The sequence below is a fragment of the Trichosurus vulpecula genome, chromosome 3, assembly GCF_011100635.1.
Source record: "Trichosurus vulpecula isolate mTriVul1 chromosome 3, mTriVul1.pri, whole genome shotgun sequence".
NCBI lineage: Eukaryota > Metazoa > Chordata > Mammalia > Diprotodontia > Phalangeridae > Trichosurus > Trichosurus vulpecula.
The window spans coordinates 361,891,342-361,905,805 of record NC_050575.1 but is presented as its reverse complement, the minus strand read 5'-3'; the positions used below and the strand labels follow the sequence as shown (position 1 = coordinate 361,905,805).

The 14,464-nt window shown below is 38.6% G+C and overlaps 1 protein-coding gene across 1 annotated transcript; it reads left to right on the top strand.

Annotated features, from left to right (window-relative positions):
* Positions 1-5,268: 5,268 nt before the first annotated feature.
* CLEC3A (C-type lectin domain family 3 member A) lies at positions 5,269-12,278 on the top strand. The gene is made up of 3 exons (XM_036748236.1): positions 5,269-5,377; positions 9,939-10,022; positions 11,887-12,278. Exons 1-3 carry the CDS (start codon positions 5,269-5,271, stop codon positions 12,276-12,278), a joined length of 585 nt encoding a protein of 194 aa, XP_036604131.1.
* Positions 12,279-14,464: the final 2,186 nt, after the last annotated feature.

The following is a 14,464-nucleotide window of genomic DNA, read 5'->3' as shown; positions in this document are numbered from 1 at the left end:
AAAGAAAATTAAATCAATGAGATTATTTATTAGTGATGGAATTAAAAAAATCTAGTACGCATTCCATGCAAATTATTATTTTATTTTTTTCTGCTTGTGAAAATTAAAACTGACAGGTGGGCTGCATAAAATCACACTGCGGGACGCATGTGGCCCTTGGGCCATACTTTGGACAGCCCTGATCTACACTGTGTATCTTGCTAGCCTCATCAGCTCCCATGGCTTCAATTATTATCACTGTGCAGATGAATCACAAACTTAATAATACTCAGAGGAGTAATAAGAACAGTTAGCATATATATAGCATTTTAAGATTTGCAAAGCACTTGACAAACATTTTCTCATTTTATCCTCACGACAACACTGGGAGATAAGTGCTTTTATTTTCTCCATTTTATAGATGAAGAAATTAAGGCAGAAAGAAGATAAGTGACTTACCCGGAGTCACACAGCTATTAATACCTAAGGCTAGATTTGAACTCAGGTCTTCCTGATTCCAGGTCTAGCACCCTGTCTACTACACCACCTAGATGTCTCATCTACACATCCAACCCTCATCTCTCCCCAGAATTTCAGTTTCATATTACCAACCCTCTGTTAAACATCTCCAACTGCATGTCTCATAGACATTTCAAACTCAACATGTACATAGCTCACTATATTCTTCTCTAAATGTTCCTCCTCTACTAATTTTTCTGTTTCTGTTTAAAGCACCATAATCTTTCCAGTCATCCAAGTTCACAACCCCAGAATCATCCTCTGTTTTTCCTTACATTGTTTCTATTCTTCCTTAGCCCTCATAACCAACCATTTGTCAAATCTTGTTGATTCTACCTTTACAATATCTTGCATTTGTCTTGTTTTCTGCACTCACACGGCCAGCACCCCTGTTCAGGCCATTGTCACGTCTCACTTGGATTGCTTAAATAGCTTCCTAATGGTTTCCCTTCCTCTGATCCATCTTCCACATAACTACTGAAAAAAAATCTTCCTATGACAAGTATCTTTGTCATTTCCCTGCTCAAAAGTTTTTAGTGCTTCTCTGTTGGATCTAGGGAGGGAAATGAAGTCCTGTATTTTGTATGTAAAACTACACTCTGGCTCCAGATTGTTTTTCCAGACATACTTCACTTTACTACCCGAGTGACCTCCAAGTTTCAGGCTCACTGGACTATTTATTGTCCCCCCAGATGGCATTCCATCTCTCATATTGCCCAGGCATGAAATGCTTTCTTTTCTTTCTTTATGGTCTCTTTAAATACCTATCTTCCTTCAAGGCTCAGCCCAGGTTCTGCCTCCAATGGGAGTCCTTTACTGATCCCCCTTTCCTTTGTGTAAGCTTTGTATTTACTTGTCTGTATATACGTTGTAACTCATGCACCTAACAGTGCCTTGCACATGGCAGGCATTTAATAAATTCTTATTGAATATCAATTAAAGATCTTTTAGTCCAATGCCTTCTTGTTTAATTATAGTGGAGGAAAAACCAGTGAGGAAAAATGACTTGTCTAAGGTCACAGTGCTGGTTAGAATCCATTCAAGAACATAAGCCCTAGGCTCCTAGCTTCTATTTTGGCATTTTTTCTGTCGTACCAACCTTCTTCCTGTCCCTGTGTTTTGGGAAAAAACAGACCCAAAGACTGTCTTTAATATGTTTGCAGAGTAATGATGATGGTGGTGGAGAATATCTGTGGATTTCATATGGAGAAAGGAAACATTGTCTCAGACAGGTCCCATTTGAATGCAACCCAGATTCCAAGGAAACCCAACCTTTTCCTCTGCTACCTTTCCGTGGCATGAAATCACCATTACACAGGATTTTCCCAGGAAGGGATTTTAGGAGATTTAGTGAAAACATCTGCTGAATCAAAGAGAAATGTTTAATCCAAAGACAACATTCATCCATTCCCAAATTACATCAATGTCCATTTTCACTACCTAGAATCATGGTATCCTAGATAGAGTTGGAAGGTACCTAAGAGATCATCTAGTCTAATTTGAATTAGATTTCCCTCTAAAGTCCACAACAAGAGTTTATTGGTCATCCAGTCTCCACTTGAATACTTCCAGTGATGGAAAACTCACTACCTCTTTAACACTTCAATAGTTCTGGTATCTTGTAGATTTAGGCACATCATTATTATTTTTACATATTTATATATTCTGTATTAATTATATATAATATTTAATAATTTAAATGTAATAAATATTATATAATATTAAATAATCTGTATAATTATATATTATATAATAATATATTGATATATTTAGGTGTATTATTATTTTCCCTAATAGTACAGATTGCACCCCACATAGATCTTCACATCCTCTGCAGCTGCTGGCCATGCCCCTCTGTAAATTCTCCAAAAGGCATCCATCCAACATGCTTCCTCTTTATCTTTCTGTACAGTACATAAGCTTCACATCTTTCATCTTTCACTACATGACCAGCAAACTTCCTCTGCCAATTATACATCTCTAATAATATTTTTCTTTTTTGTCACTTATCCTTAATAGTTCTCGGTTGATAGTATATTCCAGGCCACTCTACTTCACCACACATCTCTCTACTGTTGCCCTTTGGACAATGAACAACTTCAACTGTGGTATTCCTTGCTTGACGGCCATATGGGATCACCTGAAGAATATTGGTGTCAATAAGATGGATGTTTGTTTCAGAGAGGAGCAGTGAAGAATCCAAATGGAAAAAGGATTTCTTATAGATGGGAAGGCTTCGGATGACATTATTCTGATTACCAACCCCTAGAACATCGCAGAACCTCCTAAAAAAGTTTCAAAGTTGCTTTAAAAAAGAGTGAATCCATTGTAACTGTCTGTACAGGAAAAAACAAATAGATGACAAATGACTATTATCTTATGATATGAAGTGGGACCCATAGAATTGGTCCATCAGTTCATGTCTCTTGGGATAGACTCTGTGGATATACAGTGAACTGGGCCCAGAATTAAACTTAATATGAGGTAGGGGCAGCTAGGTGGTGCAATGAGTAGAGCACAGGCCCTGGAGTCAGGAGCACCTGAGTTCAAATCCACGCTCAGACACTTCACACACTTACTAGGTGTGTGACCTTGGGCAAGTCACTTACTAGCTGTGTGACCTTGGGCAAGTCACTTAACTCCAATTGCCCTGCCTTCTCCCCTCCAAAAAAGAACACCTTAATAAGAGGAAAAGAGAAAGCTATTTTACCTTTGACAATTTGAACAGTACTTTTTAACTCAAATCAAATAAATTATTTGTAAACATTTGTAAACTTTGCAAACCTTAAAATGCTATATAAATGCTAGGTATTATTATTATAACTATCTCACTTCACTAAAATGATTATTAAAAGAAAAATTCTTTGCAAATTTTATCTATAAGCATTTAAGTAAATATTTTCCCTGTGGGGTGAGATACCTGCTTTTTAGGAGAAAAGGCAAGTTAAAGATTTCTGGCAGTGATATATCTCTCCAAAACTTCCCTAAGATTTCTAGGATATACAGGGAAAATTCCTTAATCTGATATATCCAAGTATCCGTAACATGCACTTAATCATCTACGTACTAGCCAACTTCTCCCATGATTTATATCAGACTTTTGGAATGGAAAGAAGGATGAGTTGGGGCAGGCAACTTGGTTCATTGGGGGAAAACAACCCACTGAATTTGGAGATAGGAAACTTGAGTTCACATCCCCAACCATGCTCTGCTCATGGCTGTATGACCTTTCAGATCCTCCATTCAAGGACAGTGGTCATCTTTTCATTTCTCACTTGGCTGCTCTTCTGGACTTCATCATGATCTCACAAAACTCAACTTCCTGAAAAATCACATCAACTCTGAAACCCACACCTCTTACTTCTGGGGCTCCTCTCACCCTCTGATTGGAGTGGATGGAGGCTGGACATTAGAGAGCTCCTCCCATAATACTACATTTAAGGGCAGTCAAAAGTTACCACTTCCTATCTTACTGCAGGACTCCATCGTGCCTCACCCCCAATTTCACATTGGATTTCAGCTTCTTTTTACATGCTGTCTTTCCCCATTAGAATGGGAAATCTTTGAAGGCAAGAACCATCCTTTGCTATTCTTTGTATCTCCAGCATTTAGCAAAGTAGGCACTTAATGCATGTTTATCAACAAAATGAATTGCGGCAAATCACCTACCTTTTCTAGGCTTCAACTTTCTAATATAGAAAATTCAGGCAATGAATTTGGACTAAGTTCATTTTTTTTTTACCAGACTACAATCTAGACTCTTCCATTATGCCCCAGAAAACTCTACATACTAGAAGATCACTTCAGCCCTGGAATTCACACCTCAGAAATGTCATCTGCCTCTGCTCCCCTTCCTCTGATTGGATGGCTCCTTTAAGATCCTCCATTTAAGAAGGACACTCGGACTAACCATCTCTTCATTTTTAACCAGGCTGCAATCCTGTCTCTCTCATCAGGCCTATGGGCCAGTATTCCTTTCATATATTATCTTCTTTAATTAGAATGCAAGATCCTTGAAGTTTAGACTGTTTCTTTTTGCTTCTATTTGTATTCCCAATGTTCAGCACAGTGCCTAGCCCACAACAAACACAATAAATACTTGTTGATTTGCCTTCTCTAAGTGAACTCTAAGATCCTTTTGAGCCTTAAGATTCTATGATTATATATATTTTCAATAAATATGGGCTTATATACTGGTGACCATGTATAGTATATAGTTGGAAGGACACTGGATTTACAATCAGAGAGTGTAAACTTTGAGTTCTAGCTGCAACACTTATGATCCTAGGCAATTCATTTTATAACTCTGGGCCTCAGTTTCTGCAAAATAGAGAAACTAATATTTGTCCTAACTCTTATGACTTTGTAGAGTGCCTTCTAAATAAGAGCTATTATTTTGATTGTCACCGAGCACCTTTAGTTTCAGAAGTTTAAAGTCCGATAGTTAAAAAGTAGAGTTCCCAAACACACCAGTATTCTGGGAGGTATGGGAGTAATGGGGAGGGGCAACCAAATATGATGTACCAGGGATAAAAATCATCTGTCAAAATGCAAATCAGTCAAGAAGTGTAGCCAAAATGAAGCTTTTTTTAACCTGTGGAGGGAGAACAAGGAGCCACCTTATACTCCAGCCAACAGAAGCACTTTCACTAGTTTTGTGAGCAAGAAAAGAGCCAGCTTCCCTAGCTCACTTTTATAAAGCCCGGGACGATCCGGCTGCACCATTTGCTCCTAACTGTTCCTGAGTCTCTTGACACTTTTTGGAGAGAAATGGCCCATAATGGACTTGGGATCTTCATCCTCATCATTATTTTACTCCTTGATCAAAGCCAGCCTGCCAAACTAAAAGCCAGAAAACACAGCAAACGTAGAGTGAAAGGTAACTGCTTTCCTTCATACATTAAGAGGTTCATGAAATAAAAGTGGTGGGAGGGAACTTAGAACATAGAACATAAATGAGCCATTGCTGACACTCTCTTCTAAGGTCTCTTTCAGTTCTAACACCCTATGTTTTGAATCTCTTTCCACCTCTGATATTCATTGCCTTGTCTTTTTTTTAAAGCAATATTTCAAAAAAAGAAAAATATTTCAAGGAGCAAAAATTATCAAAGACTCAAGTTAAGGGAAAGGATCAAAATTCTTCTATTCCTTTCTATAATTATACAACCTTTAGGTAATTGCTAGGTAGAGGTGACTCTGATGTTTCCTTGTCAATTTTCCTTTATTAGTGACCCAGAATTGAACATTTTTATAAATAATCAAAACATAGAAAGAAGAATAGAATCAGTGTCCACATGTGATGCCCTATAAATGTTGTGTCAAGAAGTCAAGTCATTTATGTTTTTCTTTTCTCAATTCTCTACCTTTGCAAATACTAATTTGAGCTCCAGTATTTGTAAGTTAAAGTTTTTCTGGGCAATTTCAAATTTACTAGTACATTTTCCTAAAGTCCAATTCCAACCCCTTCTGGTCAGAAAATGCAAGAAGGAAACTGGAGGGAAAGGGAAGGGAAAGAAAAGAATGAATGCAGAGAGAAATGGATGATGTGGCAAGTTTATATAATCACCATTTTGGCCATCTTAAAGAACCTTTGCAAAATGGTGACTGCTGCTAATGTCTGAGGCCAGACAATGAGGAAGAACAGGAGTATCTATGCGTATGTGTATTTGTTATTCATATCTCTGTGTGTGACCAACATAGATATTGTTTGGCCACTAACTTTTAGTGGGTACATCTCAAGGTTCAGTCTCCATCCCCAAAATGATTTTTTTGCAGCCTCTCAACATTAGACTGAAGAAACCAAGACTCCCAAGTGGGATTTCTCTGGGACAGGAACCATGATCACCTGGGAAGGCACAGGGAAGGCTTTGTGGGAAGGCTGAGAGGTGAAAAATGCTATGCCTAAGACTCAGCTCTGGGAAACAGATGGCTAGGACTCTAACTATATACTTTACACCGCACAAATCCTAGACTATAGAATAACAGAATTAGATGGAACTTTGGAACATACAAAGCAACCCATAAAGAGAAACTAGCTAGACTGGAAAGAGAATTTCAGTGGCAGAAAGAATGCCCTACTTCAAGCCTGGCTCTGCCATGTCTTAGCTGTGTGACTTTGGGCAAATTGCTTCTCCCTTCTTGTGCTCAGGTCCCTCACCAGTAAAATGAAATCTGGAATAAAACAGCTTGAAGGGTGCTTCCAGTTCTAACAGTATGTAAGAGTATGTTAGAATTGGAAGGATAACTAATGAAGTTGGAAGGGACCTTAGATAATGTAACATAGACTATTAAACATGGACAGGAACTTAGAACAAGAACATGGAATATCAGAGGTGGAAAGGACATTTTGGAGCATTTAGTTTAACTGTATCATTTTACAAATGCAACATCTAAGGCCTGGAGAGATGAAGGAACTTGTCCATAGTACCCACCAAATTTCATGCCAGGGCCTAGAGTTGTTCCTGAGTTGGCTGATACCCTGCTCAATATTCTTTGCATTATACTAGGCTGCCTCTGTTGGTTCAAATTCCTGATGGTTCTGATGTAATGAGAAGAGCAGTAGATTTGGAGCCAAGAAACCTAGATTCCAATTTCAGCGGCACTCTTTATGAGCTCTGTAACACTGGAAAAATTCCTTCATCTACCTGGGCCTCAGTTTCCTCATCTCTAAAATGGGGGTAAAAAATATTAATTCTCATTTCTCTAGCACTTTTCAGTTTGCAAAGTGCTTTCCTCATGACACCATTGTGAGTGTAAGGATTATTATTCTGATAGAGTCAGATAGATAAAGTGACTTACCCAGGGTTACCCAGGTAACTTGGGATACTCAAATCTGGCTGTCCTGATTTCAAGTCCATGGATTTTTTTTAACAACAAAGAGTACTGTGACAAGATTAGACAGTACCCATGAACCTTACTGACAAGTCTAAAGAACAGACATTGAAGAAGAGAAAGGAGAGTTCTATTACTGGCACGGTGAATAGAGCACTGGGCTTGGAGTCAGGAAGACCTGAGTTCAAATCCAGCCTTAGTCACTTAACAGCTGTGTGACCCTGGGCAAGTCACTTAACCCTGTTTGCCTCAGTTTCCTCATCTGTAAATGAGCTGGAAAAGAGAATGGCAAACCATTCCAGCATCTTTGGCAAGAAATCCTCCCCCCCCCCCCAAAAGGGGTCACAAAGAGTCAGATGTGACTGAAATGACTGAACAACAAAAATGACTGGGATTAGGTCTGCAATTTTTTTTTACCACTGAATGTTAAACAACAGAGCTAAGAAATACATATTTTGTATTGCATAGATCTAAATCATAATTCTACGCAGGACATTAGAGATTATCTAGTCCAATACCCTCATTTTACACACAGTAAAACTCAGGCACAGAGAAGGTAAGAGACTTATTCATAGTCATACTACAAGTGGTAAGCCCAGGATTTCAAACCCAAGTCCTTTGATTCCAAATTCAGGAGTCTTTCCGCTATGCCACATGGCCTCCTAATTGGCTTCATTCTCTAATATTTACACTCTTTCCTTATGGCATTGTGCAGAGCTTTGTAATCTGGCCTCAATTTTATAAACCAAAAGTACTCATGCCTTACTCAAGAAACTCCAGTGGTTCCTTATTCCCTCTAGAATCAAAAATAAGCAACTTTGTTTAATTTTTAAAGCCCTCACAGCCTAGCCCCAACCTATCTTTCCAGGCCAATTGAACATTCTTACCCCTCCAATACAATGTGATGCAGCCAAACTGATATTCTCTCTCTTCCTCACACATGGTAATCTATGTCTTTGTACTAACCCTCCCCCATGCCTAGGAAGACCTCCTTCCTCTTCTCTGCCTCAGAGACTCCCTCTCTTACTTCAAGATACACCTCAAGTACCACCTTCTACATGAAGCTTTTGCAATCCCCTCAACCACTAGTGCCTTCCCTTTCTTATATTAAATTACTTTGTTTTTATTCTTTTTTATTTATGCTATATGTGCTATACATCTATATCTATCTATATTTATATAAAGTTATATTGTTATAAATATGTACTATAATTTAAGTTTTACATAAAATATAATGAATATACATAATATATGTGTATAGATATATACATATATATACATCTACACACATATTTTATATATATACATATAATATATGTGCTTGTTGTCTCCCCTACTATAATGTAAGTTCTTAGCCAGTAGAGATTGTTTCATTTGTTGTATTTTCATCTCCAGTGCCTACCACAGTGCCAGGCACAAAAAGGGACAGCTAGGTGGTAGAGCAGATAGAGTGCTGGACTTGAAGTAAAAAAATCTGGCCTCAGACACAGTTAACCGTGTCACCCTAGGCAAGTCACTTATCCTCTGTCTGACTCAGTTTCTTCATCTGTAAAATAGGGAGTAATAATAGCACTTACCTTCCAGGGTTGTTGTAAGGAAAAAGTGAGATAATATTTGTAAAGCACTTTGCAAACCTTAAAGCTCTAACTATCAAATACTTGCCAGTTGAGTGACAGTGATACTCACACTGCCTATTTCAAAGTGTTATTGTGATGGAAGCAATTCACAAACCTTAAATCACTACAGAAATGTGAGTAAACAGTATCATTATTATAAGTCATGCTTATGGCTAAGATGTAGATTAGCCCCAACTGGGATTTGAATTCCCTGACAGGATAGAACCTTATTTAAACTTTGTTATGTTCCTCAGTATACAGAATAATGTTCTGTACACAGTGGGTGCTTAATAATTTTTGTAATGTGTTTAGCCCTATTCTAAAACCTGCTGCAGGTCATGAGTAACCCATTTAATAAAGGATGTTGTTCTCCAACACCGATAATAATAATAATAAAATAACAATAATAGATCTGAGCTCAAGTGTTTTAACCGGCAGCCTGATGTGGTGCAAAAGCACAAGATTTAATCAGAGAAATTGTTTTGAATTCCAGTTCTGATGTTTCCTAGCTATGTTTACTTGAGCAAATAAGTTCCCTTCTCTGGACCTGATTTTCTTCCTCTGTAAAAATCGAAGGTTGGATTAAACCATCTCTGTGATCATTTCCGGTTCTAAATCACATAATCTAAGGATTACAAAGCACTCTCCATACATTATCACCTTTTGCTCTTCACAACCACCTCGTTCTTTTCACAAAGAAGGAAACTAAGGATGATGGAGGAGAAAGTAACACAACAACCCTATGAGGAAGGTATTTTTATTCCCATTTTAAAGAAGAGGAAACTGAGGCTCAGAGAGGGAAAGGGACTGCCCAAGATCACACAGTATTACCCTTTGTAAGTCCTTCAAAGAAACTTTCTAATGATCATTTGCTTGTGGGTCATATGAATCAAGGTATTTTCCTTTGTGACTGCCTGTTGGCATCTCTGTTCAGCAAAACTACTTTTCAACATTCTTGTCTGGTGTCTTATGTCTTTCTCATGTGCACAAAAGAAAAGGATGGTGACCTAAAAACACAGGTGGAGAAGCTCTGGAGAGAAGTAAATGCCTTGAAGGAAATGCAAGCCCTACAGACAGGTAAGAATGTATGTCATGGATGCTTTGTTGCTGAAAGTTACAAGATGTCATTGAAGATCTGGGATCAAAGATCACAGAATGTCAGCGCTAGAAAGGATCTTAGGAATCAATGGGTCCCACTGCCTTCATTGCACAGAATTGTCTTCTTTATATCCCCAGTGCTTAGCACAGTGCCTGGCACATAGTAGCCACTTTAGAAGCGTTTATCAACTTAAGTTACTGATCACAGAGGACAAAACTGTGGCTAAAAGATAAGAAGTGACTTGCTGTAGGTCACACGGATGGTAAGTAGTAGGATTCGGATACAAACCCAGATCTTCTGATTTCAAATCTAATGATTTTTCCAATGTACCATATTGAATGAAGAGAAGAGAGTCTCCAAAAGTCAGTTGCTACAAAATTCTCATCACTCAACACTAAGAAGAAATAAAACTTTAAAGGCAAATAGAGTTGGTTCACACATAGAGAGGGAATGGACTAAGCATTTATATGATATCTACTATGTGCTAGGCACAAACGATACTGAGCACTTTACAATTATTATCGCATCTGATCCTCACAACAATCCTATGAGGTAGGAACTATTATTTACACCCATTTTATAGTTGAGGAAACTAAGGCTAAGTGACTTGCACAGGGTCACACAACTGGTAAGTGTCTGAGGTCCCATTTGAACTCAAATCTTCTTGAGTCCAGGACAGGTGCTCTATCCATTGCACCACCTGCTGTCTTTGCTTGTGCTACCACATAGCACTCTGTGGTTTACAAATTGCAGCCTTGTCAGGTAAGAAATGCAAGAATAATTATCACCATTTTCTAGATGAGGAAAATGATGCTTAGTGAGGGGCCCTGACTTATTCGAGGGCATATAGCTATTGAGTGTCAGATCTGGGATTCAAACTCAGGTCTTACATCTCCAAATGCCTAGCTCTTTCCATTGCTCCTGTCCAAAGAGCCCTTGTCATAGGCAAGCCTGAGTTTCCTTCATATATTACTGTAGGGAATTACCTACAAATTAAAAGGCTGATTTAAATTACAATCAGTTTTTTCTCTACTTCGGGGCCTGGCTTCTGGCTTCATCCCCCCCATGACCTCCCAAATACCTCACTGGGTGTTATTCTTTAGTAATTGAGACCCCTTCCATCTGCTTAGTTTATGAAACATTATCATACCCATTATCCCACTGGAGCCTCATGCCAGATGCATGAATAAAGCAGAGCAGGTATTATTAGTCCTATTTCTCAAATGAGAAAAATGAAGTCTGGAAAAGGAAGGTGACTTAGTTCACAACTAATTGGAATAACTATTAGAACTGGAATCTAGGTGTCCTGGCTTCTAGTTGAGCATCATGTCTGCCGTACTAGGTGACTGCCTGATGATACTCAGATTGATTTTTTTAAGGAATAGGTATAAAATCCAAAATAATAAAATAGGGTAACTCATTTAGTGAAAAAATATTTATTAACTTACTATGCATATGTTGGTATAGGAATTATCCTATAGGATATTACCACAGGCTATTACCACAAAGTACAAGCTCTGACAGGCCTTCCCAAAGTGGAAAGGCTTTAAGTATGAGCTTGGCACTGTACACTAGGTTTTTGATCCAAGAAATGAATGAATGAAAAGTGTTTAATAAATTCTTTCTGTATCTAAGGCACTGTGTTAAGTATTGAGGATATAAGTATAAAAGTAGGACAAACTCTGTCCTTAAAGAGCTTTTTTTTTTCCCTAATAGAGCAGAAATTCTTAACTTGGGGTCCATGAACTTATCCTTAAAATATATTCTGATAACTGTATTCAACATAACTGGTTTCGAATGTAATTTTATTTTATACATTTAAAATCATTATTTTCTTCACAGTCTGCCTCCGAGGCGTGAAAGTACACAAAAAATGCTACCTGGCATCTGATATCTCCAAACACTTCCACGAGGCAAATGAAGACTGCATTTCCAAAGGTGGGACCCTGGTCGTTCCCAGGAACAGTGATGAAACCAATGCCCTGCGAGACTATGGAAAAAAGAGTCTTCCAGGCATTAATGATTTTTGGCTGGGGATTAACGACATGGTCAATGAAGGCAAATTTGTTGATGTTAATGGTGTTGCCATTACCTTCCTTAACTGGGATCGTGCACAACCCAGTGGCGGGAAGAGGGAAAACTGTGCCCTATTCTCCCAGGCAGCTCAAGGAAAGTGGAGTGATGAGTCCTGTCGGAGCAGCAAGAGATATATATGTGAATTCATCATTCCCTAGAGGGTTCCTCTTGAACACAAAGCTTCCAGGCAGAATGTGATACTGACCCTTCCCATTGGTAGATGCTGCTCATCCATAAAGGCATGAATGGAAATCCAGACAGCCATGTGTGATTAGAACAAAATGGTTGGTCTGTCCAATTGACCACATGTCATCTGCGTGGCTGTGTGACCTTGGAAATGTCTATGCTGCAATATGTACATTATTAAAAAACTTTCCATTGGGACTCACCTTGTCGAATATTTCAGCCACTGGCTGGTGGGGTAGCACTGAAAAAAATGAGTTTAAAGTCAAAACTATTATAATTATTTTTATTTAATGAAAGAGTAATTGACATTAAGGTTCTTGAAACCTGCCAATCTCCAGCAGAGTTTGATCAAACTTCTTGAGCAAGCCATGGCAATTTGAGAGATAAGATTTCTAATTATTTAGGAGTAAAGAGAATTTGAGAAACCAAATGGTTTCAACAGCTTAGGAGAGCTGTCTAGAAATTATCCATTCTGGTACAATCATGGAAAGAGAAATGGCTTTGGAAATGGCAGACCTGAGTTTGAATTCTAGCTTCAGTACTTTTGTGCTTTTTGATTTTGTCCAAGTCACTTTAGCCATTTTAGCCTCAGTCCTCTCACTAGTAAAATGGGGATAGTAAAGCTTATACCAACTACCTCATGAGGAGAGGGAAGTGCTTTGTCCCCTTAGATCAGTCTAAAAAAAATAAAGCATTATTAGCTACAATTACTTGTCAGCCTTCACTGTCTAGCCAGTCTTGAAATTAAAATCCATGTATCTTTTTAATTGAGGAAGTTCTAGCTATCAGTTGACAAGACATATGAGTCTGATGGTCATGATTTTACCTCTCAGAGCCTCCATTTCCTCATTTCTAATATGGGAATGCTTATATTTGAACCACCTATTTCACAGAAGGGCAGATGCTCACAGACTACAGGAACCTCCTTGTCAATTACTCTTCCCTTGAGTAGCAGTTCCCAACCTTCCAGTATTTTAAGCATTTTCCTCATAACGATCTTGGGGTATGGAGAGCACAAATAGTATGATCTCAATTTCACAGGTGAAGAAGCTGAGGCCTGGAAAGAGAAAGTGATTTGCCCTATTAAGTGATGGCATTAAGATTGGAACTTACATCCTCTGAGTCCAAATTAGTGATCTCACTGTATCAGGCAGCCTCATTAACATATCTCCTTGTAGTATTCAGGCCCCACTTTTTTCAACAGGGATACAAATCTCTTTGCTGATGTCCAAGGTGTAAATGCTCACACTGAAAACATAAACAGTTGTCCTAGGCCATATAAGTTGGCTCCAGCACGTCACTGAGTGAAATGAGACATCAGTGCTCTTAGCTCCAGAAAATGTTAGAGCTAGTGTTTTACAGGATCATAAAATAAGGGTTGCAAAGGACTTCAAAGGACATCAGATCCAACCCCTCATTTTATAAAGGAGGAAATTAAGGTCCAGAGAAATGAAGTGACTTGTCCAAGGTGAGTGGCAGAGCCAGGATTAGGAACCAAGCTCTTTGACTCTAAATCCAACTCTTTTCACTATTTGTTTCATATGATGCATATTTCATATGCATCTTGTGCCCTCTATTTGAAGCTACATCTGTGTAAATCTTGTATCTGAATCCAAGTCTCCTCATTCTGAGCCCACAACACTTCCTTCTAGACCGTGGTTAGCCTCAAACACTGGAGTCAATGATCTCACACTTGAATTCCATCTCTGTTTGAAGATCCAGACTCAAACATTTGCCATCAGACAGTCTATCTGCCGTCCATTTTTGCCACATGAATTACAGATCATAAATCTAGAGTTGGGAGATACCTTTCCAGTCTTCAAATCTAACCCTTTCATTTTACAGATGAGGACACAGAGGGACAGGAGCTTAAGTGACTTATCCAAGGTCACATGATAAGTGTCTGAAGCGGGATCTAAGCCTAGGTCTTCTTGACTCCAGATCTAGTGCACTGCCCTAGATATACCACTCTGTCTCTCTTGGATTGCAAAAATTACTTTCATTTTGGCATTCACATTCAGACTTTTCACTGCTCATCACAAATTCACCGAGCACCAGACACAATGATCTCACACACACCATTTCCATCTCTATTTGAACAATCAGACCCAAAAAGTTGCTGCCCAGTCTGTAAGTCAGATAGTCCATCTATTTTCTT